Source organism: Muntiacus reevesi, chromosome 4, assembly GCF_963930625.1.
Source record: "Muntiacus reevesi chromosome 4, mMunRee1.1, whole genome shotgun sequence".
NCBI classification, from domain to species: domain Eukaryota; kingdom Metazoa; phylum Chordata; class Mammalia; order Artiodactyla; family Cervidae; genus Muntiacus; species Muntiacus reevesi.
Genome location: NC_089252.1, coordinates 27,363,246 through 27,391,221, shown reverse-complemented (window position 1 = coordinate 27,391,221; position 27,976 = coordinate 27,363,246). Strand labels below are relative to the sequence as shown.

General features: G+C 41.1%; 1 protein-coding gene across 1 annotated transcript in view; it reads right to left on the bottom strand.

Moving 5' to 3' along the window:
- CDH2 (cadherin 2) overlaps window positions 1–16,745 on the bottom strand; it is a 253,633-nt gene extending 236,888 nt beyond the window's left edge. The window contains exon 1 of the mRNA XM_065932405.1: window positions 15,930–16,745. Within this exon, the coding sequence (XP_065788477.1) occupies window positions 15,930–15,989 (60 nt within the window). The 5' untranslated portion in view covers window positions 15,990–16,745. The remainder of the gene's footprint in view (window positions 1–15,929) is intronic.
- Between the last annotated feature and the right edge of the window lie 11,231 nt (window positions 16,746–27,976).

The window sequence follows — 27,976 nt, the reverse complement described above, 5'->3', positions numbered from 1 at the left end:
ACTGAAAGATAAAAACCATATGATTATCTCAATAGATGCAGAAAAAAAGCCTTTGACAAAATCCAACATCCATTTATGATAAAAATTCTCCAGAAAGCAGGAATAGAAGGAACATACTTCAACATAATAAAAGCTATATATGACAAACCAACAGCAAGCATCACCCTCAATGGTGGAAAATTGAAAGCATTTCCCCTAAAATCAGGAACAAGACAAGGGTGCCCACTCTCACCACTACTATTCAACATAGCTTTGGAAGTTTTGGCCACAGCAATCAGAGCAGAAAAAGAAGTAAAAGGAATCCAGATAGGAAAAGAAGAAGTGAAACTCTCGCTATTTGCAGATGACATGATCCTCTACATAGAAAACCCTAAAGACTCTACCAGAAAATTACTAGAGCTAATTAATGAATATAGTAAAGTTGCAGGATATAAAATTAACACACAGAAATCCCTTGCATTCCTATACAATAACAATGAGAAAAAAGAAAGAGAAATTAAGGAAACAATACCATTCACCATTGCAACAAAAAGAATAAAATACTTAGGAGTATATATAACTAAATAAACAAAAGACCTATACATAGAAAACTATAAAATACTGATGAAAGAAATCAAAGAGGACACAAAAAGATGGAGAAATATACCGTGTTCATGGATTGGAAGAATCAATATTGTCAAAATGGCTATTCTACCCAAAGCAATCTATAGATTCAATGCAATCCATATCAAGCTACCAACGGTATTTTTCACAGAACTAGAACAAATAATTTCACAATTTGTATGAAAATACAAAAAACCTCAAATGGCCAAAGTAATCTTGAGAAAGAAGAATGGAACTGGAGGAATCAACCTGCCTGACTTCAGACTATACTACGAAGCCACAGTCATCAAGACAGTATGGTACTGGCACAAAGACAGAAATATAGATCAATTGAACAGAATAGAAAGCCCAGAGATAAATCCACGAACCTATGGACACCTTATCTTCGACAAAGGAGGCAAGGATATACAATGGAAAAAAGACAACCTCTTTAACAAGTGGTGCTGGGAAAACTGGTCAACCACTTGTAAAAGAATGAAACTAGAACACTTTCTAACACTACACACAAAAATAAACTCAAAATGAATTAAAGATCTAAATGTAAGACCAGAAACTATAAAACTCCTAGAGGAGAACATAGACAAAACACTCTCCAACATAAATCACAGCAGGATCATCTATGACCCACCTCCCAGAATATTGGAAATAAAAGCAAAAATAAACAAATGGGATCTAATGAAACTTAAAAGCTTTTGCACAACAAAGGAAACAATAAGCAAGGTGAAAAGACAGCCCTCAGATTGGGAGAAAATAATAACAAGCGAAGCAACAGATAAAGGATTAATCTCAAAAATATACAAGCAACTCCTACAGCTCAATTCCAGAAAAATAAATGACCCAATCAAAAAATGGGCCAAAGAACTAAACAGACATTTCTCCAAAGAAGACATACAGATGGCTAACAAACACATGAAAAGATGCTCCACATCACTCATTATCAGAGAAATGCAAATCAAAACCACAATGAGGTACCATTACACGCCAGTCAGGATGGCTGCTATCCAAAGTCTACAAGCAATAAATGCTGGAGAGGGTGTGGAGAAAAGGGAACCCTCTTACACTGTTGGTGGGAATGCAAATTAGTACAGCCGCTATGGAGAACAGTGTGGAGATTTCTTAAAAAACTGGAAATAGAACTGCCATATGACTCAGCAATCCCACTTCTGGGCATACACACCGAGGAAACCAGATCTGAAAGAGAAACGTGCACCCCAATATTCATCGCAGCACTGTTTATAATAGCCAGGACATGGAAGCAACCTAGATGCCCGTCAGCAGATGAATGGATAAGGAAGCTGTGGTACATATACACCATGGAATATCACTCAGCCATTAAAAAGAATTCATTTGAATCAGTTCTAATGAGATGGATGAAACTGGAGCCCATTATACAGAGTGAAGTAAGCCAGAAAGATAAAGACCATTACAGTATACTAACACATATATATGGAATTTAGAAAGATGGTAATGATAACCCTATATGCAAAACAGAAAAAGAGACACAGATGTACAGAACAGACTTTTGGACTCTGTGGGAGAAGGCGAGGGTGGGATGTTTCGAGAGAACAGCATCAAAATATGTATATTATCTATGGTGAAACAGATCACCAGCCCAGGTGGGATGCATGAGACAAGTGCTTGGGCCTGGTGCACTGGGAAGACCCAGAGGAATCGGGTGGAGAGGGAGGTGGGAGGGGGGATCGGGATGGGGAATACATGTAAATCCATGGCTGATTCATGTCAATGTATTGCAAAAACCACTACAATATTGTAAAGTAATTAGCCTCCAACTAATAAAAAAAAATAAATTAATTAAAAAAAAAAAAGATCCCACCTGCCACACCACCCCATGGAGGTGTTGGGTGCTGTCTAGCCAGCACCTCCTGACATCCTCATTATTTCATTCATTCATTAAGTATTTATTGCCATTTATTGTACCAAGGGGGGCTTCCCAGGTGGTGCAAAAAAAATAAATAAATAAAGTGGTAAGTACAATTTGATACAGCACGAGGATTGAGAAGACTGTGTTTGTAGGTGGACTGGCTCAATCTATATCTTGGCATAACCACCAGAGTAATATTCCAGAAACACACACACACAATATATATTATATATATATATATATATATATATATATAATATATATATATGAATAATAATACATTAGTATATATTATGTATATGATTTATTATATACATGATTTACTATATAATACATCATCATATAATATATAATACATATTACATGCAACTTGTACTAATATATACATAGCATATACATGGTATGTGTGGTCAGTTGCTCAGTCATGTCCAAGTCTCCAACCCTATGGACTGTACCCTATCAGGCTCGTCTGTCCATGGGGATTCTCCAGTCAAGAATACTGGTGTGGGTTGCCATTTCCTCTTCCAGAGGGTCTTCTTGACCCAGGGATCAAACCAGGTTCTCCTGCACTGGCACGTGCATGCTTTATCACTGTGCCACCAACATATTTTAATTATGAAGAACCAGTAAATAAGACACCAGAAACTGAACAATTCTTGACAAATCCATTACACACACAAAAACACTAGAAAAAGTAATCTCACTATTTTCCAAAATTCTTTTACTCTAGGCCATAAAATGTTATATGCCATCCATACATAATCCATTGTTGTCTACATTCAAATATACCACTATCTCCCTTTTAAACAAAATTCCATCAAGACAGCCCCTAATAAAGGGGAAGACCATAAACCAAATCATAAATTTAATTCAGTTTCACTTACAAGGTAGTCAGCTATGAATCGAGTGGAAAATTAAATTAATGGCTATGCTAGTCTCCCCAAATGTTCTTAGTTATCCATCAAACAAAAAAGAACTGTAAATAAAATTTAATGCTGAAACCATAAACACTATATGTACACAAATGCTTTTATGGTAGAAAACTTTGTGCAAGGGTTAAACACAAGTGAAATACCAAAAAGGTATCAACAACCTAAAGTCATACAAAGGGTACAATCTTTTTAAACATTGAAAAATAAACACACACTCACATGTGTGTGTGTGTGTGTGTGTGTGTGTGTGTGTGTGTGTCCTTGGTTGCTCAGTTGTGTCCAACTCTGCAATCCCATGGACTGTAACTCCCCAGGCTCCTCTGGTCTATGGGATTTCTGAGGCAAGAATACTGGAATGGGTCACCGTTTCCTTCTCCAGAGAATCTTCCTGACTCAGAGATCCAATCTGCATCTCTTGCATCTCCAGAATTGGCAGGAGGATTCTTTACCACTGTGTCACCTGGGTAGCGCAAAGTCCACTCGTGTACAAACATAAATAAATTAGAGCTGCCTTGAAGCAAACAAACCCTGCTGGGCCATTACTTCTGGATGTGGATCCTTTAGTCCTCATCCTTATGCGTGGACTCCTCCACCTAGATTCTAGGTCTACTCAACAAGTATTATACACAGAGAGAAATGGTCTCCAGAAAGAAGGAACTTGGGACAAGTCTGGAGCTCTGTATCCTTCATGGCAACCTCTCAGATCTTGAAAAAGGCTACACAAAAACAGAAGAGGATCAACTATACCCAGAGATGCACCAACCTTCTGGAAAACTACCAGTTTGTGGTATTGTAACCCCCAATTGAAACTTTTTTCAGTTCAGTTCAGTTGCTCAGTCATGTCCGACTCTTTGTGACCCCATGAATCGCAGCACATCAGGCCTCCCTGTCCATCACCAACTCCCGGAGTTTACTCAAACTCATGTCCATTGAGTCGGTGATGCCATCCAACCATCTCATCCTCTGTCATCCCCTTCTCCTCCTTCCCCCAATCCCTCCCAGCATCAGGGTCTTTTCAAATGAGTCAATTCTTCACATGAGGTGGCCAAAGTTTTGGAGTTTCAGCTTCGGCATCAGTCAATGAATACTCAGGACTGATCTCCTTTAGGATGGACTGGTTGGATCTCCTTGCAGTCCAAGGGACTCTCAAGAGTCTTCTCCAACCCCACAGTTCAAAAGCATCAATTCCTGGGTGCTCAGCTTTCTTCATAGTTCAACTCTCACATCCATACACAAACACTGGAAAAACCACAGCCTTGACTAGACGGACCTTTGTTGGCAAAGTAACGTCTCTGGTTTTTAATATACTATCTAGGTTGGTCATAATTTTCCTTCCAAGGAGTGTCTTTTAATTTCATGGCTGCAATCACCATCTTCAGTGATTTTGGAGCCCCAGAAAATAAAGTCTGACGCTGTTTCCACTGTTTCCCCATCTATTTTCCATGAAGTGATGGGACCAGATGCCATGATCTTAGTTTTCTGAATGTTGAGCTTTAAGGCAACTTTTTCACTCTCCTCTTTCACTTTCATCAAGAGGCTTTTTAGTTCCTCTTCACTTTCTGCCATAAGGGTGGTGTCATCTGCATATCTGAGGTTATTGAGATTTCTCCCGGCAATCTTGATTCCAGCTTGTGCTTCTTCCAGCCCAGCCCAGCGTTTCTCATGATGTACTCTGCATATAAGTTAAATAAGCAGGGTGACAATATACAGCCTTGACCTACTCCTTTTCCTATTTGGAATCAGTCTGTTCCATGTCCAGTTCTAACTGTTGCTTCCTGACCTGCATGCGGGTTTCTCAAGAGGCAGGTCAGGTGGTCTGGTATTCCCATCTCTTTCAGAATTTTCCAGTTTATTATGATCCACACAGTCAAAGGCTTTGGCAAAGCCAATAAAGCAGAAATAAATGTTTTTCTGGAACTCTCTTGCTTTTCTGATGATCCAGTGGATGTTGGCAGTTTGATCTCTGGTTCCTCCGCCTTTTCTAAAACCAGCTTGAATATCTGGAAGTTCATGGTTCACATATTGCTGAAGCCTGGCTTGGAGAATTTTGAGCATTACTTTACTAGCGTGGGAGATGAGTGCAATTGTGCGGTAGTTTGAGCATTCTTTGGGATTGCCTTTCTTAGGGATTGGAATGAAAACTCACCTTTTCCAGTCCTGTGGCCACTGCTGAGTTTTCCACATTTGCTGGCATATTGAGTGCAGCACTTTCACAGCATCATCTTTCAGGATTTGAAATAGCTCAACTGGAATTCCATCACCTCCAGTATCTTTGTTCGTAGTGATGCTTTTTTATGTAAAAATAAATCTGGGTAGGGCCTCCTTGAGAAGTGGGTCACTAGGAAGCTCAGAGTATTAAGAAGCATTGCTGCAAAGATTAATCTTAACACCCAAATCTTCTGCATGAAGACTTCAAGTCAAAAAGATACTGAGTGCTTGTCTCTACCTTCCTTCTGATAAAAAGGGAAGGGCAAGAAAAGGTGTAATTACTAAATTCCAAAGGTCTTCAGCTTTTGGCTGAAGCAGCATTGCCAATTTACCAGAACTACAGGAGAAGATATCTAGATAGAAAAATCCACAAAAGTTTTTTCATGGTTTGACACCACAAACACTATAAACACTTAAGTGACCTTTAGTTACAATGAAATGGCCTGTTTTATTGTTGTTTTAAAATCAGTTTTCACCTTCCTCAACCTCCCAAATACTTCCATAGCACCCAGAAGCCTTTCCTAACCTTGTGGCTATTAAAAAAGACATAAGACAGACATACACAGACAATTCTACAAATTGGGTGAAAAGTACTAAACAGTATATAGGGGATGACTTCATAAAGTATGGGACTAAGCTAAGCTGATCTCTGCTATTAGAAGTCAAGTTGGATGGCATCAGTGACTCTATGGACATGAATTTGTGCAAACTCTGGGAGATAATGAAGGGCAGGGAAGCCTGGTGTGCTGCGGTCCATGGGGTCACAAAGAGTCAGACATGACTCAGTGACTGGACAACAACATATAGTTGCCACTGCAGGAATGGTTAACATTGAAGAGGGTGTCCCTGGGATGCTGGAAATGCTGTGTCTTGACTGAGCACTGATTCAAAACTATGATCAATTAATGAACACTCAGCGTGGTCCCATATACATCTGTTATTTCCACGAAGGGTGAGTGTGAGTGTGTGAAATTTAAATTCTGAATTCCTTGAAATATGAGAAGACATGAGAACCTAATCTTGGAGATGCTCTTGTTGGTACCAAAGGAGCCATGAAAGCCTAATATTTTGGTTGCACAGAACACTTTCCTTTACTCCCTGAACCGGAAAGCCATAAAGGATGAACTGCAGACTTTGACCTGTTGTGTTAACCAATTAAGACAAGGAAAGAAAAAAAAAATTAAAGTGGTCACAGCCTCTGGTTTATTAAAGATTTGTGTTAAACAGAGGGATTAAATCATATTCTTCAAACTTAATAAATTTAATGTTTTTTTTTAAGTCATTTATTTCAGAGTTTTGCTTTAACAGCTCTCCGACCCAACTAAGAGACATTTAGTTCGCAATTACAGTCAAGCCAAGTGTATCCACCCAACAACAATAGGTCAAGTTACAAAAAAAAAAAAAAAAAAAAGCTCCAGGCTTTCTGGGCAGCAAACAAATCAGTGTGTACTCAGTAACCCCACAAAACAGTCCCATAAACTTGTTGTAGGTATGGGTATCTATATTTTTAAAAGATGTCAACTAATTTCATTTGTGGGAGAAAAGGTAATTCAAACTATTCAAACATGGAAAACCTGCCATGAAACATTAAAATATTTTAATACTTAATGACTAAATCTCTTGAATGTACTTTTATAAAGAAAAGAACACTGAACAGACACAGTTTCAAAAAAAAAAAACAACACACACAAAAAACCCCAGACAACAAAAAATGTGGGCTGAGTGAGGTTTTTGTGGCTCTTACAAAGCATTTTAAATTCCAAAATTCATTCAAAAATTATTTTTTGAGTACTTATCAACACATTATTTGTTGATAAAGACAATTTGAAGAACATCATGAAACTATTTAGGAATCATTTACCTGGGATTATTTTTTATTCTTTCTCTAAGGAAAAAAAAGAAGTATATATATAATGAAAATCCTAACCAAGTATTAAATTTTGGTTTCAGATGTCAAAATAAATCAAAATATTTAAGGTCAAAATTAAAGAATGAAACTCAAAAGGTAACTACTTTACAAAAATCTTATAAACTCAGTAGTGAGGAACTGAAATTTCCTTCTACTGTGGTATTTGTTCCCTGAATATCAGATTAATAGTGTCCCAGCCTGGTGGAAGGAGAAAACCATGGGCTTTGTAGTCAGGTTTAACTCTGCTACAAAGAGATATCGTTCCACTCAGGGTTCTCACAATAAATACTCAGACTGTCTGACTTTCTCTTTCATCATCTCTATAAAATGGGAATAAAACCACCTATGTCACAAGGTTATGGAAATAATTAGCTAAGGTAATTTATTAGTTTCTTCCCTGAAATTAAAAATATTTCATCTTTAAGGTTTAGTATTTTTTTTTAAGGTTTAGTATTATTATACCAGACATTGCTTTGAAAAAAAAAAAAAAAGATTTGAAGAGATGGAGGCAAATTATCTGAAGTTTCAAATAGTTTTATTTGGTGTATGTGTTCTTTTGAGTTATATGAATGACCTACTGATTATTACTAAAAATAAGCTGTTAAAAGTCTTAAAATTGAATATTGGGGAAAAAAATAAAACACTGAAAAGGCATTTCTTAGAATCCTTACTGGAAGTAATAATATGAATTTAGATACTTTTTTTTAAAAATGTGTGAATCATCATTTATTTTTTAACCAATTTTACTGTGGTATAATTTACATACAATAAAAATGCACCCATTTTAAGAGTACAGTTCAAAAAGTTTCAAAAAGTATACATTCATCAACCCACCACCATCAAAATCTAGAACATTTCTGTCACCCCCCCCCAAATTACCTCCTGCCCCTTTGTAACCAATCTCTTGTCTCCATGTCCAGTCCCAGACAACCATTAAACTATTTCCTGTCCCTACAATTCAGATTTCCCTTTTCCAAACTTTTACAAATTTCAACACTAAAGCAACAGAAGAACATTGAATAAACTCAAAACTTATTTTAATAATAAGGATAAAAGATTCATTTCACATTTTCAGTTCCAATAATTTCTGGAACAAAGATTCCAAATTATGATCCTTTAACTTTTTCTTTTTTGTCTTTTTTACTAGTTCTTTAATCCAACAAAACATTAAATTATATATTAGCATGGTAATATGGAAACTCCATATAAAAGTTTTAAATGATGATGATCAAGTGCAATTTTTTAAAAAACACAAAAGCAAATATTAAAACTACAACCATAAAAATATATGACTATACATAAACATGCTATGGTCAAGTTAATTTTTTAAATTAACATAAAAACAAAACTAAAATTATAATATATAGTAGTATAGAAGTGCACTATTACTGCCTATTATTTTTAGCATAGGCAGGTATATTTTGTAAAAGAAAATCTAAGAATGGATCATGGATCAAACACTTCTCCAAGTCACATGATTATGAATGCCATATTGTATTTATAATAGCACCTCCTTTTAAATGATTCAAGCTGTTTTAAAACCCCACTAATTCTCCCAGTGCTACTTGGGAAAAACCCAAGTTCAATAGCTTCCTTACTCAAGAGTGTAGACCAAAACATCCGACTCTTAACACTAAATGTTTTTCTGAATCTCAAGTTCTAGGTACTAGGTAAAGTCTACTTTAGATGACTTTTTCACTATCAGAACAGATGAAAAATTAAATATTCAGTCAGTCAAGAGAATGGAAGAAATATCATAATGGATTAACCAGCTAGTATAATCTCTCAGGTGGTTAACTCAGCATAGTGTGGTCACTTCATGATACAACATGGAAACTATTACATAATTACACATTATACTTAGCTAATCTTTCTTGAATTTACTTATAAGCTCAGCCTACTACAGGCTGTTCTCAACTCAACTTTAGGATGTTCTCGTAGGTCACCTTCATCTTATTTCTACTCTGCTTAATTTTCTATTCAGCGATAGCTTCTATCTGTAGTCTACATCCAACTCTTCTTCATTCAGAGGCCCTGGAATCCCACTGATTATTTCGGTGGTCCTAACCTGAAGCTTTTCTAAGTACCTGAGTATGCCAAAAAGATTAGGCCGCTTGACAATAATTTTCTTGACTGGAACCAGAGGATCTCAAATCTGACTGCATATTACTCCATAATTTATTAAATCAGTCTCTACTGATGGACTTTTGGAGGTCATCTAATCTGATCTTTTGCAATTATAAACAGTGCCTCAATGCATATACCTATATTTGTAAATATCACATATATATCACAAAAGAAACATATCTGTAAAAATGATTACAGAAGAACTTGCTAGGTCAAGGCATCATATTCTTTTTTTAAATAGTATTTTTTTTTTAATTTACAAAGTGTTAGTTTCAGCTGTATAGCAAAGTGATTCAGTTAAACATATGTACATATAAGTATACATGTTCTTTTTCAGATTCTTTTCCCTAATAGGTTATTACAAGATACTGAATATAGTTCCCTGTGCTATATAGGGAAGTCCATCAGTAGAGATAGGTTTACTAATAGGTCCTTGTTGTTTATCTGTTTTATATATAGTAGTGTGTTATCTCTTAATCCCAAACTCCTAATTTATCCCTCACCCCTTTCCCCGTTCACAACTGTAAGTGTAATTTTGATGTGCGTCTATTTCTGCTGTGTAAATAAGTTCACTTGTATTATTTTGTTAGATTCCACATATAAGAGGTATCATATGACATTTTTCTCTGACTTACTTCACTTAATATGATAATCTCAAGGGTCATCCAAAAGGGCTATATTCTTAGTGCTGAATTATATTATCACATATAATAAACTATTGTCAACAGTCCTCAAAAATCATACTCAGTCCTCTGAGTACCTGAAAATCCCTGCATTTCAGGTTAAAAATTAAAGTCACTCCAAAGTCTTTGAAAAGGAATCATTTTGGGATATTTTAAGCAGCCCCAAGAGTCACAGAACCAGACAGTCCCTTAGAGATCAACTAATCCAAGCAGGCCTATGGTTTTATTATTGAGGAAAATGAGGTCAGCAGAGTTTAAGAGACTAAACTACATCTGGACCAGATTAGAACCTCAGGCTTCCTGCCCTTGACCCTTGCTCTTGCCCTTGACACTATGTCAGGGCAGTTCACTTGCCCAGAACAAAGGTATTATTTACTCTCGGTGCCCAAATCACCTTGGATGACACACACAAAGTTATCAATTAACTATCAGCTGATGGTTCATGCCAAACTGTGGTAAATGTTGTAGGGGACATGTACGCGGATTGCAGTTCTCAACAGGTATACTGTGCGTATGTAAATGCAACCCAAGAGCCTGGGTGCTGTAAAACACAGTTGGAAGTTCAGACACGAAGTGCACTGGGTCCTAAAGAGAGTAACAAGAAAGAACTGAGCTCTATTCACGCACAACCAAAAATAGAGCTTAAAAACTGGATTGTAACAGAATCATAATCTTGAAGTTCAAATTTTTCAAAAGGTCCCATTTAGATCCTGAATTCACCTTCTGCCTGCTTTAAACTCATCACTTTATATGTGTGGAAGATGTAGCTTTTACTACAGTATTTATCTGTATCTTCCTCCTCCCTGGCATGAATAGGTTTGTTTAATTTAAAACTTATCTACATTTAGTTAAATACACAAAGACTAGCATCCGCTCAAATTAACTGAAAAATTCAAACAAAAGTAAGTTGGTAGAAGAAAACAAACAGAAATGGGAGGCATAATGATTTGTTGGTACAAATTATGTTTCAACTTACAGTTCTAAACCCAACTCGAAAACAGATTCTAGAAGGTGTACTCATGGCAGATGTGAAATAATTACTCAAATAACAAAATCTAAATTCCAAATCTATCCTATTGGATGGATAAAATTCACCACAAGTCTGTGCAGTGCTTAAACTCGATTAATTCTTGTATTTGAGCCAAAAGAGCAAATTTGAATGTTAACTTAGGCAAAGCCATAGAAAGTAGATACAAACACTACATTTCTTAAATAACAGCTGATTTTTCTTTAAAATCACTCTTCTAACTTGAGACTATCCCTTTGAAAACAGGATGGGGATTTGAGTTACTTAGGATTTCTTTAAAAGGCATTTTAAAGCAAGATTAACTGTTGGTTTAAGTCTTGACATTTCCCGATTAATAACCCTAAAGCTTAATGAGGCACAACAGATTTAAGAATTGAAGATTTTTAATGAAAACGGAAGTTAAGGACAGTTTGGTGCAACACACTGTCACCAAAAATCTGTTTCAAATAGAATTGAATCTCTACATGTAAAAAATACAAACTATCTAAGAAGACTTTCCCCTTAAAATCTCAGTCCAAACTTTTAGAAGACCAGGGCAGACTTTGATAAAAGTATGACACTATACTCTGCAAGTAAAATTCTAAACTTACAATTAAGGCCTAAAAAATCATATGTAATTTTAATTTGGGTATATATCTATATCATTTTAAGACATGCTTATAATATTTTAGGACACACTAATTGTTTTTCAAATTACATTTAATGCATTTGCAGTGCACTACATCTGCCTGCAATGCAGGAGACCTGGGTTCGATCCCTGGGTCGGGAAGATCCCCTGGAGAAGGAAATGGCAACCCACTCGAGTATTCTTGCCTGGAAAACTCCATGGACAAGAGGAGCCTGGCAGGCTACAGTTAATGGGGTGGCAAAAGAGTTGGACACAACTTAACGACTAAACACCACCACCACCTGTTAGTAATGACCACATGCCAGAAGTTTTTAAAAGGGCAAAGATACACATAAGGAGAAGAAACTGTGAATACCAGCTAAGTTAATTCTTACTTTCAAAGGAACTTGAAATTCAAATAAACATAGAGAATACATATATGTTTTATTCTTAAAATGACTGTGGTATCCTAGATTTTCTAGTCTAAAACAAAGCCTTTTCTCCCCCCCCACATTTTATGTATTGAAATTAATGCCATGAAAGTCCATACCTAATATGAGAAAATCACATATGGTTTGTGCATCTTTTTTCATAGGTCCTCATTCAGCATTGAAAGCAGAAATCTATGTGATAAGACTAAGAATCTAAAATATTTGTGAAACGAAAGGTGATGTCTTTGATGTTTCATAACCCATTCAAGTGTATTTAAAATAGAATAATGGAGCTATGCAGTTAAAATGAGAACCAGAAAAACAAAGCAGGCTTCTAACCTATTCATGACTGGATGGGTAGTAAAAGTATAATTGATCTTTTTTCCCTGATGATAAATCTATTTAAGGATTTGAAAGTCACTTGTATGAAAGGAAAGCTTGTCATAACTTTGTGATATCCCTTGATCAGTGAAGTTTAATGCTCAAATTCTGCTTTTTTTCTTTTTTAGAGGACAATGCTAATGCCTCAAGCTAAAATGAGCAAGAATAGAGAAAATCTTAAAAGCTGAAGATCATAATATGCAAAATTGACTAGAATTATGTAAATCTAGGTAACAGAATAACTCAACTAGTAAAGATTCTCTTAAAGTGAAAAAAAAGAAGTGTTCCAAGTAAAACAAAGAACACTTTGGTTAATTAAAGGCATAAAGTCCTTTTGAATATTTAATTATTCTTCTTTAACTGGTCTGAAAAAATAAGGCAGCTCAGTATCTAAACTGATAACTTACTCATTCTTTTTTCTAAAACTCTTTGACTCCTTAGTCTGGCTTGAAGCTTAAAAAGAAAAGCTAGAGTTCTAAAAAGCAGATGACTGCAGAGTGCAGAGGGGCCATTTTCACATTGCAGATAGATCTATGTTATTCCAGTGTGCAAAGCAGACCATGAGCAGAAAGTCATTTCCAATCTTGGTGTGTACAATCCACACAGCACACTTAACCCCAAAACGCATGATGCAAGAACTGCTCTGCTTCCACTTCTAATGACCTTGTAAATCACTCAGTGTTACTGCTTGACTCATACCCATGAATTACCCAAATAACTTGATGACAAAGTTTTAATCTCCCCTTTCTTCGAGGTTTTTGAAAGTCAACCTCGGGTTGGCCTGTAAGAAACTGAGAACATACAACAGAAGAGGGAAGTGCACAATTTGACGTTTACAAATTATATACATATACATTTTTTTAATGCTTAAAAAAGAAAGAAAATGGCCTACAAAATCCACACCTGGTTTCAAAGCAGATGACTCAAAGAGGAAATGAGATTGTTCCATGGTACACAGATTAGTCCCATGTTATCAGTGACCAAGAAACGTCTCCTCCTATCCTAACTTCACTGCACAGTATTCAATTAAAACTTACTTTCAAACCAAAAAGTTAGTGAGCATACCATCCAGAGCTGGACTCTTAGGATTTACTATAAATTGCCTATAAATAAGACCACGCTATGATGTCCAAAACAACATGTTTTTTAAAACAAAGATTTTTCTAATCTACGACGTATTTGTTTTTTAAATCTGATGTCTGGGAGGATTCTTAAGTTTATCTTATTTTCCCCCTCACTTCAAACACTTGAAGTAGCACTTTTTTTCCTTCCTCCCCTTCAGCCTAACCTCTTCAATAAACCCCATTTTAAAAGAAGAAACAATAAATGAACTGACAGGAGGTGAAAGAATGAGGAGTGTGCGCTCCAAGAATAAAGGGCGGTTTTATAACTGGAGGTACTTTTGTTAGCAAGTGACTGGCAGGTCTCCTCCCCCAAGTTAGAAGAAATTCCATCCACTCCCCAAAAGTGCAGAGGCCAAAAATGTCCAGTGGAACAGTTCTGAAACCCCAGCGTCTGCAGAGAGCCGAGGGGGGCGGACTGGCGAATGGGGGAAGGGGAAAGAGAAAGAGGCCAGCAGGAGAGGAAAGAACAAAAGGAGAAACCCAAGAAAGGAGAAAGGAACGGCGGGACCTGGGCGGCCCGCGAGCCAGTAGGGGGGAGAGAGCCTGAGAGTAGGCGAGCGCGACGCGGGGGAGGCGAGCGCCGAACGGGCGCACCATGGACAGGGCTCGGCGCGGCCCGCACCCCTCCAGGGGGCGGCGGGAGGGAGCGCGCGAGACCGCGGGCGCCAGTCCGGTCCAGCCCCCGGCGCCCGCGGCCGGAGCGCGCCGGGCCCTGACCCGTGATGACCAGAGAGGGGGGCGATCCGCACCATCTGTCCCTGCCCCGGGCGCCCCGGGCGCCGCAGCACTTCCGAACCGCGCCCGCACTTTTTGGAGCAGTCGCCGGCCGGCCACCCCCAGCCGCCGGCGGTGCGCTGGTGGCCCCCTGGGGCGGATTCCCCCCCGAGACCCCTTCAGGCCGTGAGGGCGGACACGCCCCTCTCCCGCAGCCACCGCGGGCCCCCACCGCCCGCGGCGGCAGAAGCGGGACCCCCGGCCGGACCCCGCCCAGCGCGGGGGGTCTCGGCCGCGGCGCGCGGCTTCCCTTCGCCAGACCCCGCTGGCGGGCTAGGAGGGGCCTCCTCTGGCCGGACGCCGCGGGAAAGTTGGACGCTCGGCCGGGCGGGGGACCCGCGCGGAGTGGGGAGGGAGGCTGAGACCCGCCTGGAGCAGGTGCTTCCCGCCGCTGAGGAGCCTCCCGCTACCGATCCCAGGGATAGGCTGTCTGGCGCTCTCCCGAAGGCGTGAAAAGTGCGGAGGCTCCCGGTCAAGGTGCCCCCAGGACGCACGCAGGGCAGAGGCAGCCGGACAGAGGAAGAGGAAAAATAGCCGAGTAACGGAACTTCTCCCTGCCCGGCGGGATAAGGGGCGTGCGGGGCCAGGGTCTGGGTGCGGAGGCGCGGGCCCGCGTAGACTCGTCTGGGCAAGGGAGCGTGGTTTTCTTTTCAGGTAGGACCGACAGAGAAAATTGCGAGGGCAGAAAAACAGAAATAGGCAGCAATTCGACGCTAGGATAAAGACAATAGGACGCCGGAGCCCTCGGGCACCGGGAGCCGCGCGGGTGCCAGGGTGAGGTGGGGTGGAGGCAAGTCCCGTAACTAAGATACCAGAGTGAGAATTCCGACTGCAAACTCGAGACCCATCTCTGCAGAAATAAACAAAAAAATTGGAGCAAAGTGCTACGCGAGGGGTGAGAAGCATAGAAAACTGCAAAACCGGAGTGCTAGCGTAGCTCACCCTTCTGCTGCCTAGAGACACCCCCCCGGGAGCTGGCTGGACCCCCGCAGGGGCAGTGGGGAGACCGTGATCAGCCCCTTTGGGCAGCCGCCAAGAGAGGCGCGGGAGACCGGCTGGCCCCGGGCGCTCTGCTCCGGCGCCCGGCCCCTGCCTCGTGTCTGCGCAGCGCCCGGCCGCGCGGTGCGGCACCTCCCTTCCCGGGTGCGCAGCCCGGCCCCGCAGCGGCGCGGGGAACAAAGGGACCCGGCGCCGCCCGCCCCACCCCGCCCGCGGCCCGGCCCGCGGGGACCGCCGCGTACCTGAAGCAGGGCCGCCAGCAGCGGCAGCAGGGTCCGCGGCGCTCCCACTATCCGGCACATGGAGGCGGAGAGGGGCCGAGCGAGGAGCCGGAGGCGGCGGCAGCGGCAGCACCAACAGCGGCGCGGAGAGACGGCTCCAGGCAGTTTCCACCCCCTTCCCTTCCCTCCCCACCCCACCCCCTTCTCCGCTGCTCCGCGCTCCCCGCCAATGGAGAGCGAGCTGATGACAAATAGCGGGCCGCGGAGTCCGCGGGACTCGCACCACGAGTAATAAAACAGACCGAGATCAAGGAGCTGGGGAGGGGGCGGGGGAGAAGGCGGGCGTGCGCGTGAGGGTGTGAGTGTGTGCGTGTGTGAGTGTGTGGCCGCGGTGGCAGCGCAGGCTGCTCTGTTTCGGCCCCAAGCGCAGCGAAGCCAGGAAGGATGCAGGCGGCGGGGACCTTGGCCGGTGGAAGATGCGGAGGTGCAAGCGGAGCGGCGGGAGCGCCCCAGGAGCTCCGCAACGCGAGGTTTCGGGCTTGGGGTTTTGCTTCCTCCGGGTCCCCTCTCTAGGGCCGCCGGGCACGACGAAGACGCCGGCGAGAGCGCCGCGGGGAGGGCGCTCGGGGCCGTGCGCGCTGCGCCCACAAAGGGCAGCAGTCCCGCCGCCCGGCGCCTCCGCTGCGTGGGGGCGGAGGTCCGCTTCTTGGCGCCCCTTGCCGCTCCCCCAGGAGAGTTGGAGACTGTTCTCCGGCCTCGGCCGCGCGGGGATGAGGCCAGGGGCCGGCGCGGCCGCTCCCGCCGCGGCTCCGTCCCGCGCAGTTGCCGCCGCGGCCGCCCCCGCTGCCCGCGCGCCGGTTCTCGGCCCGCGCGGCTCACTCGCGCGCGCCGCCCCACCCCCGCGTCGCTGCCGCCGCCCGCGCGCCTCGCTCGGCCTCCGCGAGCGCGATCAGGGCGAGCCGCCGCCGCTGTCCCCGCGCTCGCCCGCCCCGCGCACTGCCCGCTCCCAGCTCGGATTGCCTCCAGCCGCCGCCGCCGCCGCCGCCGCCCTCGCCCCCGCCTCCCTCCTCCGCTGAGCCTACCCGCCCGCGTCGTGGCCAATCGGAGGCCACCAAGCTGCAGCGGTAGCCGGCCGGATCCGCGGCAGCCGCCCGCCCCCGCCCAGCCGAAGCGCCCCATTTTTGCTGCAGCCCGCGGGGGGTCGCCGGAGGGAAGCCTGGGGTACGCGGAGCACAGCCCCGGCAGGTGGAGGGGCCGCGGGAAAGAAAAAGAACTTGCGCAGGAACTTGATTGGGTGGCAGGTTCATTTTTGGACCGCGATGGGGATCGGATAGAGATGAGGCTTTGGAGGGGGGATGACTCCTCCGAAGCCTAACGCACGCTTCTCTTTCCGTCCTGTTATTCTTTCGAGATAGACTGTTTTTCTTTTTTTTTTTTTTTCCTCTTTCTGAGCAGGGGCAGACACAGCAAATTGGCGACGCAGGCAGGGCGCATCCTCGCCATTGTCTGCGGCGCTCGCCACGAGCCACCTGCGGGCCGAGAGGGCGGAGGCCCGGCACCTCTCCCCTCTTTGCGGATGTACTGAAACTGCGAAGTTTTGGTGTGCTTGTTATGTTGTTTTTCCCTCTGGGGGGTTGTGAGTGCGTGTTATTTTCTTTGAAGTCTTCCGTTTTCTGTTTCTATTCGTTCGTGACACTGTTCACAATTTTTAGCAAGTGGTCTAAGGGACTTTGACTTCCCTCCCTAAACCACTGCCAAGAACAACAAAAAGTATAGAACGAAAGAAAAAGAAAGCGGGGGAAAAGGAGCTAAAAGTCAGAACTTGCCCTGAAGAATAGGATTATCTAAGAGATAAAATGACTGATTCTGAGTTCGCACCAAGTAAAGGATTTTTGCTTCGTCCTTGTAAAGCATAAACTTGGAGTGGATCACAAAAAAAAAAAAAAAGTGAGAGACTTCACAAGTTTGGGTCACAGGCATTTGTGGAATGGAGGGAGGGGTGAGGAGCAGTCGATTTTGGTGACTTATTAAGTTTTTGTCAGTAATTTTTTTTAAAGGTTTTTTCAGGTAAAGAAAAATACCTTTCTTTTTTCCTCTAGGCTTTTCAGCACTTAGGAAATCATCAAACTTCGTTGCAATTAATGTGCATTCCTCTTCTGCTTTGGATAACTGAAGAACTAAGATTATTTGAATTTGAGTTTAAAGATGCTGATTATTTAAGAACTTGATAATGAATCTAAAAATCAAGTACTAATTTCTTTGACAGAAGTGATGCAGCTTTTAATAATGTACTGTCACTAGCTCGGCTTTTAAAAATTCAGTATTCATAGGGAAGTTGATTCAGTTTTAATTAAAACATAATATTGTAGGCCTTTTAAAAATGAAACTCAATTTTTTTTTCCTGGATTTTCTTTCCAAAAGAATAAGAAAGATCATGTTAATTAAATTTTAAGACAAAAGGCTCCACTTGTTCTTTCTCTTCCTTCTTTGCTAGATAGTATTGTCACATTATTGCTAATTGACCTAAAATTTCTCCTTATAATTGGATATTTGTGAGTTCCACTTTCAAGGAGGCATGTATAATAGAAAAACATCTAGCTGCAATATTAGGGATATCCTTTGTTATACTCAGAAATGAATTTATAGAATTCATCTCTGTGCCTAAGAATTAAGCTGTGATTCCAGACTTGAGGCTTTAGTTACAGCCTCACCACTCCCAGCAATCGCCACTGACGTTTATTGCCATTCTGATTAATTTAAAGGTAGAAGAGATTTCAGTATGAATAACTATTGCTTATTAGTATTATTTGCTTGAAGCTTTAAAAAATGTTCCCTTTATAAATAAAACTCTTACTGTGACTTCAAAATCTGCTTTGGAATGGCTGTCAGTCAACTAATTCTGTTGATTCCAGTGGTTTTCAATCAGCCACGTAAGCACTTATGGTATTTTATTTTTTATTTATAAAAAATTTATGTCCAGCTTCCATGAGTCTCACTCTTCAGTGGTTATAGGTTGCTTTGGAATCTCACCTGAGCTTAACTTGATCACGTGCTTGACCCAATCTTGCTATCAGCCTTTGATCAGGAGAAGGGAGAACCTAGTCCCAGATCATCTTATTGGAGATTGGCACATCCATTTGATGCTAATGAAAGTAGATCTAGTATTGACTTTGGTGACCAAGACAAATGGTACCTCCATTTTGCCATTCTAAAGGTAATCTACTGGGTCATTCATATCTTTGGGCCAGCTCTCAGGATTTTGGCTTCTGCTGAAAGCATTGCCAGTCTGAAAACTAACTTTCTATCATCTTGCATAGCTCCAGGGATGAAGCTCGGCAGTGACGCTAGTCAGTGAAGCTAGTCACAGGCCTAGGCAGTGACCTAGAGAAACAGCTTGATTGTGGGGGGAGCGGGAAACACAAGAAAAATAATAATTAAAACTAAGACTGGGCTTATACTCTGAAAATCAGCTTAATCCCTTGATTTCTGAACTAGACACTGCTGCTGATCTACTCCAAGAGGTCTGAAATGAATACCTGTGTCGAACATTATGGACAGACTGAATAAATGATAACTCCTGCACACATAGCAAGATTTCATATGCATGTAAATGCCATGATGATTCATTTTTAAACATTCATTTCAAGGAAAAGTCAGAATAACTTCATGTTCTGGTGTGTATTCTCAACAGGATATGCTAAACATACAAATACACCACACGAGTATTTTTCTAAAAGGGTCCTGACTTTGGAAAGAAATACAAACAGTAGTTGTCAAGTCTGCAACCTGCCCCCACCCTCCCCACCCCCCTGCCCCAAACACACAGACACACACCTCTGGGACAGGATACACACTAGTCTTGGCTTCTGACACCCAGCTGAGAGCCCTTCCCAAACGTTGACTCAAGACCCTCCTCCATGGTTCCCTTTTCTTGCCTGGTCTACAGGATAACCTAGAATTGTCCCTTCTCCCTTAGGAAGTAGCTCTGGCATTTGCAAGTTTCTTCCCAACTAGCTTTAGTGTGTTAACACTGACCTTCCCTGGGTTCATAGGCCTTTTAGAGTCACAGGCTGTTGTAAGTGAAACGTAAAGGTGGTCTATGCAGCTCCTTCATTTTATAGGACACTAAGGCTTAAAGATATACACAAGGCTACCAGAGGCAAATAGACAACACTGACTGGAACTCAGCCTTACTGCCAGTCTTCTGGTGTGTGTGTGTGTGTGTGTGTGTGTGTGTGTGTGTGTGTGTGTGTGTGTGTGTGTGTGTGTGTGTGTGTGTGTGTGTGTGTGTGTGTGTGTGTGTGTGTGTGTGTGTGTGTGTGTGTGTGTGTGGTAGTTGTTCAGTTGTGTCTGACTCTTTATGACCTCATGGACTGTCGCCCGCCAGGCTCCTCTGTCCATGGGATTTTCCAGTTAAGAATACTGGAGTTGGTTGCCATTTCCTTCTCTAGGGGATCTTCCCAACATGGGGATCAAACCCACGTCTTCTGTATTGCTTGAGGATTCTTTACCATCTGAGCCACTAGGGAAACCCAGTCTTCCCTACAGAGTTTCCCCCCTCCCCTTTTTTTAAATTTTTTTATTTTTTTTAATTTATTTTTTATTTTTTTCACATATTTGTGTTAGTTGGAGGCTAATTACTTTACTTTAGAAAAATTCACCCATGTGGAATGAGAATGGTTTAAAAAAACTAAAGGAAAATTGAATGATGCTGGGGATTTGTCCAATATTCCTCTCAGGTTTTTGTTCCTCAAAGTAGGTGTGATTGGAGATGTAACTCTGCTTTTCCTTTCACTGGTCTCCATCCTCATGTGCCTTTCTCACTGTGATCATCTCATCATACTGAGTGTGATTCTAGCATTTCAAGATTCATATCTTTGATACAACCTGGAGCCAAGTGCAATCCAACCGTTCGTCTGGTCCTCACCTGGAGAAGACATGATGTGTTTCAATACTGGAAAAAAAAAAATTCCTGGCTTTTAAAATAATCCACTCTAGTTTGGAAATATCACTTAGGTTTCTTTCTCTTTTTTTCAGTATTTGAAAACCAAATTCAAAAGTTTTCATGGACAGTATCACCAGATTTATAACTTGAAGTATATATGGTCGAGGAAGTGAGTAAATGAATTAGTTTTACATTTGCACGATGAGGGGCATAACTCACAGGCAGCCCCTGTATTGGGAGAAGCACCACAGAGAAAGAATCACGTTCTGGAAGGTAGAAGGGTGTGATAAACAGATTATGGATTTCAGTTCAGGTAGACTTAAACTCCATGAACTTGGGTGAGTAAGTTTCTGAAAATTTCTAAGATTCTTTTTCCCTATTCCCAATTTGGATACTATACCAGAATTTCTTAAGAAAGCCTGAAATGAACACAGAGCAACACAGTAGGAGCTTAGCTTTTTATCTACACAGTAAGTCGTGTCCGACTCTTTTGCGACCCCATGGACTGTAGCCCGCCAGGCTCCTCTGTCCATGGGATTTCCCAGGCAAGAATACTGGAGTGGATAGCCTATCCCTTCTCCAGGGGATCTTTCCGACCCAGGGATCAAACCCAAGTCTCCTGAATTGGCAAGCAGATTCTTTTCCACTGAGCCACAACAGAAGCCCACTATATGTGTATTAAGTATGCTCACCAGACTCCTCTGTCCATGGAATTCTCCAGGGAAGAATACTGGAGTGAGTAGGAATTTCCTTCAGGGGATCTTCCTGACCCAGGGATCAAACCTGGGTCTCCCTCACTGCAGGCAGATTCTTTACCATCTGAGCCATCAGAGAAGCTAGTAAATAATAATATGCAGGCTAGTACAAGTAATAAAAAATTTAATGGGTTATAAAGTGCATAAAAATAAATTTGAGAATGTGAAACTATTCGGAGGAACAGCATAGTAAACGTTAATACATTGATTTCATAGTGGAAAGCGAATTCATTTTTTATTATCTCGGAAGTTGACAATACCAAGACCAGAATTAAAACTCATTTTTTTGAGTCTTTCTCCTATGAACCTAATTCTTGTCATTTCTTGAACCATGTTCTGCCTACTCATTTGCAGAGTCCAAGTTTCCTAGTTGACTTCATAAGTTCTGGTTGAGGATCAGCTGTCTTTGAGAAAATCTGATTTGCATGATATTCAAGAAATCTACCTTCTGCAGCAGCAGCGTGAGTATTTATGGGGCACCACATTGGATTACTTAAAAGTCAGAGGGCCTACTTCTCAAGATGAATGTCTCTTCAGAAAATAAAACAAATCACTCTGAAGGCTTTTTTGTAATGTTTAGTGGTGCCAAACTTTTGTCCCCATGTCCTTTTAAAAGCAAAGACATGCCTTCTGGAAAGTTCTGAAGTGCAACTGTCACTGTTGAGAGGACAGTAAAACATCTTTAGTATCTGAATTTACCCTTTCCTCCAGTGAAAATCGAGGTAGTTGTTAAAGTATTTATCAGGATTGGAATACCTGTGTTCTCTCCCTGAGTAATCTTAAACACGCCACTTCATTTCTTTACATGTTTTCTCATCTACAGAAGAGAAATCATTCCACTTGCCTCAAAAAATGCCGAGAGGACTAACAAAAGGAAGTCACTGAAGCCTATTCAGCTCTTTAGAGAGAAGTTCTGGATAAAATACATGGAATTCTCTAAGACTATGGATTCAGCTCTCACAAGAGGAATGGTTAATTGGTTTCAAAAGTTTAAGTCACATTTTAAAATGATGTGGCATAACCAGCAAGCCACCATGTGCTTATTAAATCTTTCTTCTTTTTAATTTTCACTTATCCAAAAAGTTTATTTTTAATTTATTTTAATTGGAAGCTAATTATTGTGGTAGTTTTTGCCATTCAGTGATAAGAATCAGCCATGGGTGTACATGTGTCCCCCCCCCCATTTATCCACAAAATTTAAAAATAACATTTATCTTTCTGTTACAAAAGCAGCACATGTTCATGTGTAAATACTTGAGAAAATTATATTGTCATGTGTGCCATGATCATTCACAGATGATTCAGAGTTGATGCTTTATTTTATAGCACTCACCGGAAAGATACAACCCCAGTTTTTCTTTTCAACAGTGAATGCAAAAAAATCAACCATAGTCCCATTTACCACAGAATTTATAATGTATGTTACTGTGATTCATTCTTTACATAGCTCAAAAGGGCCGAGTGGTTATCGAGTGGTTATCGCAAATAAGCATTATCTTTCTGGGAGGTCTGTTATTTTGAGTCATCCTTGAAAAAGGTTTTTTCAAAAACAAGTTTGCAGGAGATGGGAATATTCTCACTTCTAAGTTGTTAGGAGGGCCAATAATAAACATATATTTGCATTGCAAAACGTATTTATCCAAGCCAGATGAAATTTCAGACTCTTTGAGGATACTCAGGCCCCCTGATATCACCAGTTGAGGAGTGAGTTCTTTAAGGGGTCTGATCACCAGGGTTCGGAGGGAAGTGGCTAGCACGGGCAGGGACAGATGGACACACGTGGATAAATGGACTTCAGAAGAAGGCGGGGACTAAAGAAAACACCCGAGGTTTGTGGTTTCTAATGAGACGGGGTTCCTCTGTGGATAGAGTGTGGAGTGTGGCCAAACTACAGGACAGGGGCGAGGTCATAATCTGGGTAATTGTTCAGCAAACATTTGCCCAGTTTTTACAACAAAACAAAACACAGGATTTGGAGTTTAGACAAGAGCGTGGGGATGGTCTTTCGACATCTAGAATTGATAAGAAGGGCCACACAGCAGGGCAACTGATAAATAACAGTCCATCCAGTCCTCGCCCAGAATTTGCACATCTCTTGATAAGGGCAAGTCGTCTTCGACAGAAAGTTTCACTCTGAGATGATTGCTGGTGAGGATGTTCTCAAACAAATATTAAAACTCTATTTATACTTCAAAAATTCCCCTCTTGAATTATTTTTGTAAAGGTAGAAATGATGTAAAATGGCTTTTTGTTTGTAAGTCAAAACATAAGCACCATCCACTCATTAATGAGGCAGTATAAGATTTAACTAAAGAAGATATATATTGGCTTCTTTAATTTTTTTTCTCATTTTCTAGAAGTGTTCTTTAGAACTTCACAGATCAGTTAATTTTCTTATCTCTCTTACCTTCTCTTTCCCTACAATTTCTTTCTCTCTCTTTGCAAAATATATTTCCTGGGAGATGTCTTTAGCTCTGTCTTCTAGGCTTTCTGTTGAAAAGTTGGATATATTTTTGATTTCCAGAGCTTTTCACTCTCTGATGATTTCTTCCTAGAAACTTGCTCTTATTTCATGGATGTGAGAGCTTCTCTTATCTCTTTACATATTGTTGAAAAGTTGTCTTCTGTTCCCTGGATTATCTTGGTTTCCTCTCTGTGGCTTTTCCTGCAGGGGTTATTGTTGTGTCTGTCTTTGATGTCAGAGAGACTTGGAGAAAATGTTCAGTATGTGGAGTTTCACTTAATCCTCCCAGATTTTGATCAGCCACCCTACCCTGCCTCAGTTTTTCTTGACTCATATGAGTTCAGAGCTTTCTCGTGTCTGCGCTGCAGAAGTGTATAAAGAGCCTCCCCGGCTAGGACAGGCTCATGCCACACTGCACTGTTACTCGCTTGACCTGCCCAGGTTTAATCTGTGATTTCTTCCTCAACCAAAGAAAGAAGGAGCTCTAGGTGATTTTCTGGAGGCTGGATGAGTGCCGATATTTCCCCCTAAGTCTGTCATCTTCCCTTTCCCAAGGATGAGATACACATCGGTCTCCAGGAAGACTCTTGTCCCTGGCGGCAGCTTAGAACTCCCACTGGGACCCAGCCCCTCCTCTGGTTAATTAAGCACCCCTTCCCCATTCTCCATGTTCTATGAGAAATAGTGTCACCTCCACCTACTGTAAATAGTTTGGCCCAAATCACTGTTAGCCCTTATAGTTTTCAAATTAAAAAATATATATGTATATATGCGCTATCTTCATTGAGAAGATCCCCCTGAGGAAATGGCAACCCACTCCAGTATTCTTGCCTGGGAAATCCCATGGACAGAGGAGTCTGGTGGGCTAAATCCACGCGGTCACAGAGAGTCAGATGCAACTGAGCATGCATGTGCGTGCGCGCGCACACACACACACACACACACACACACACACACACACACACTATCCTCAGCATACATAATAGTCATGAAAAGTATTTTAAGGTTTTACTACCTGCTTTTGAAGCGATTCATGGGTGTGCATTCACCCGCATGTGTTCACTTGCATTCCCACTAACCAAAATAATGCAGAATGAAGTATTGTCTATATACTTTGTGGTTCCAGTAGACAATAATGAAATACAACTTTATAACATTGGTAATCCAAACCTGAAATTTAGAGTAGGTGAGAAAGAAATATCTCATTAAAACATTTAGTACAACTGTCTTCAACCTTTTTTTTTTCTTTTTTGGGGTTTTGTTATACTATATGTGTGCGCTAAAATGTCCTAGAAAACACATCTTTCATGAGGGGAGGTGTAGCCTATAAATGTATGTGAATCAATAGGTACTTTACTGTATCTTGCCCCTCAGATGTCTCCTGTTGCTGGTGGGGACAGTCATTGTTATTTTTCCCACTAACATACCTGGTGTTGAGAATCACTGATTGAATTTTAATTGCTTTTTGCTTTCACTTAGTGTAAATCTATTTGCCCGAAGTCTTATGAGGTTGAGTTTCATCATCTTGCTATTCAGCAGGGTACCATCACTTCACTTTATAGGGATCTATAAAGACTTCAGCCACATGATGATTTCAAGCTTGGAGCTGATAAGGATATTAGCATCCATTGAACAGATGCACACAAATCATTCACCATTTCCCCAAAGTTTTATTTCTAGATGATCAATTCTAAGAAATATATCTTCTCTGCTGAGAGTACCTGGTACGTAACCACTTAGAGGTAACAATACACTTATTAACATATGGGAGGGAAAAGCCTGATTTAATAATAAAGGAAATAATTACTCTTAAAAGAGATGACCTTTTAAAGGATGATGTGCAAGTCGCAGAACTTTTCTGAGTGAGAGCAAACTACAAGATCAAACTGTCCGTCAGTTTCTCTTAGCTCTGTGGACACCAGGTCGACTTAGGGCAGCTCTGTGCAGTCTATGGGACAGGGGCACGCTGGTGGGGAGGGAGAAACACGGTGAGCGGGCGCACGGACAATGAAGACTCTAAGGAGAGTTTTATACTTCGTGTGCCTGGCAAGAGCTAGTGATGAATAGATGATGAGTTCATATAGCTCTTGCTTGAAGGCAGAGAGGATCAGAAAAGTCAGGAAACTATTTAGTTTGATCAGCGGAGCCTAGAAAATCTAACCCAAGACTGATCAAAATCTTAAAGGCATTCCTCTGTGGTACATGATTTTTTCCTGTTTGGTTTGTCTGTTTTTATTTATTTATTTATTTATTTTTTGTTGGTTGGTCTGTTTTTAAAAATCACAAAATCGGTCCAGTTGTTTGGACGATGTACACCTTTAAGAAATCTCTGTCATTTCCTTATAGGCCCTGTGGTTCAGACCAACCAACAGCGCCTCCTATAATCAATATAGCAATATCAGATTATTATGAAAGTTAAAGTAAAAATATATTTGCTATTCTTAGTTTCCCAAAGTTAATGTTTAAAAAACCTTTACTATCTAACAGTAAAAGATATGTGATCCTCCAAAATATCAAATTTATTATAAACAACCAGTATCATAATCAACATTTTTCCAGAAATAAAATTCTTAACTCTGTTCAAAATTTCCAACATAAAAATAAATATTTTTATCCTTACTTACCATTTTCCAAACTTGTTTTTTGTTTGAAAAATATTTGCTTTTGACCACAGTTGTCTTTGCTAAACATTTCTCCACCTTTGTCCTCCTTTGAATCAAAACCCATGGCTAATATAATTTCTAAACTCTGTGATTGATGCTATGTTTAAAAATCTGTATTTCTTCTGAGTCAGCTTACAATATCTTAAAAACAAACAAGCAAGGCAAAACATAAAGGAAGGGGTAGGTGGGGGAGAAAAGAACAAAGGGATACTCAGCAATCACACTGTTGACTTGTTTTTATGGTTTGTTTAAATGTCAATTTCTAAGAATGGAAATGGAGTGACCTTGTGCTTTGAACCAGCCATTAGGAGGTGCTCATACTTTAAAACAAACTCTTCCAAACCTTTAAGCTACATAGAGTCTTAAGTTTTATGTTTTGTAGAACTGATCTTTAATTTTAGTAATCTTATTTCCCTGAACTTAACAACTTGTAAAAATTGTCAAGTGAACAGTTCTGGAAACTCATGTCATCCAATTAGTCTAAGAAACAAATGTTTTTGTGTCATCTATCACCACAGAACACTAGACAGACTCATCAGATTCAAAGGAAAACATGTATTTGAGAAAGAACAACCTCTCAGCTACTTTACCTTCCGAGGAATATAGTTGATGTTAGTTGGTGTAGAGCAGGGGTCTTCCGGACGTCTTCCCTGGAGCTCTATCTACTTCTGTAATATAGAAGGGTTTGTTTGTAGCCTGAATATTCTCCAGGGTAGATCTTGCTTTTGTAATGCAGTTTCACAGCTGTTTATTATGGACACCATTCAGACTGTTAACTATCCATTTTGTTTCTGCCATTATTGCTTTTTATTTGTTGTCCAGCCCCACACTGGCTACTTAACAAGCGTTAGGTGCAAATATGAACACACATAGAACAAAAGACTAAAGAACAAAGAAAGGCACCAGGAAACCTGGAAGGTTTCCCTGGTCTCCAAGGCAGTGTTTGGAGGAGAGAAAGGGACTTTACACTGGGTATTTGTAGTAGACATTCTTGTTAAGGGGTTATAGGTGTTGGTACAAGTGCTAAAATTTTACAATGCTGTGAATTACTTAACTGATTAAACACGGTGGCTTCAGTAACTGTGTCAAATCTCAAGTTCCATGTGACAATCAAACCTTGACACCGAACATTTAAAAAAGAATTTCCATATTGAAGAAGACAAGTGCACAAAATTTTAAAATTGTACCACTAATAAATAGAGAGCTTTCCCCGCCCGCCCCACCCCCCCGCCCCAGGAGAT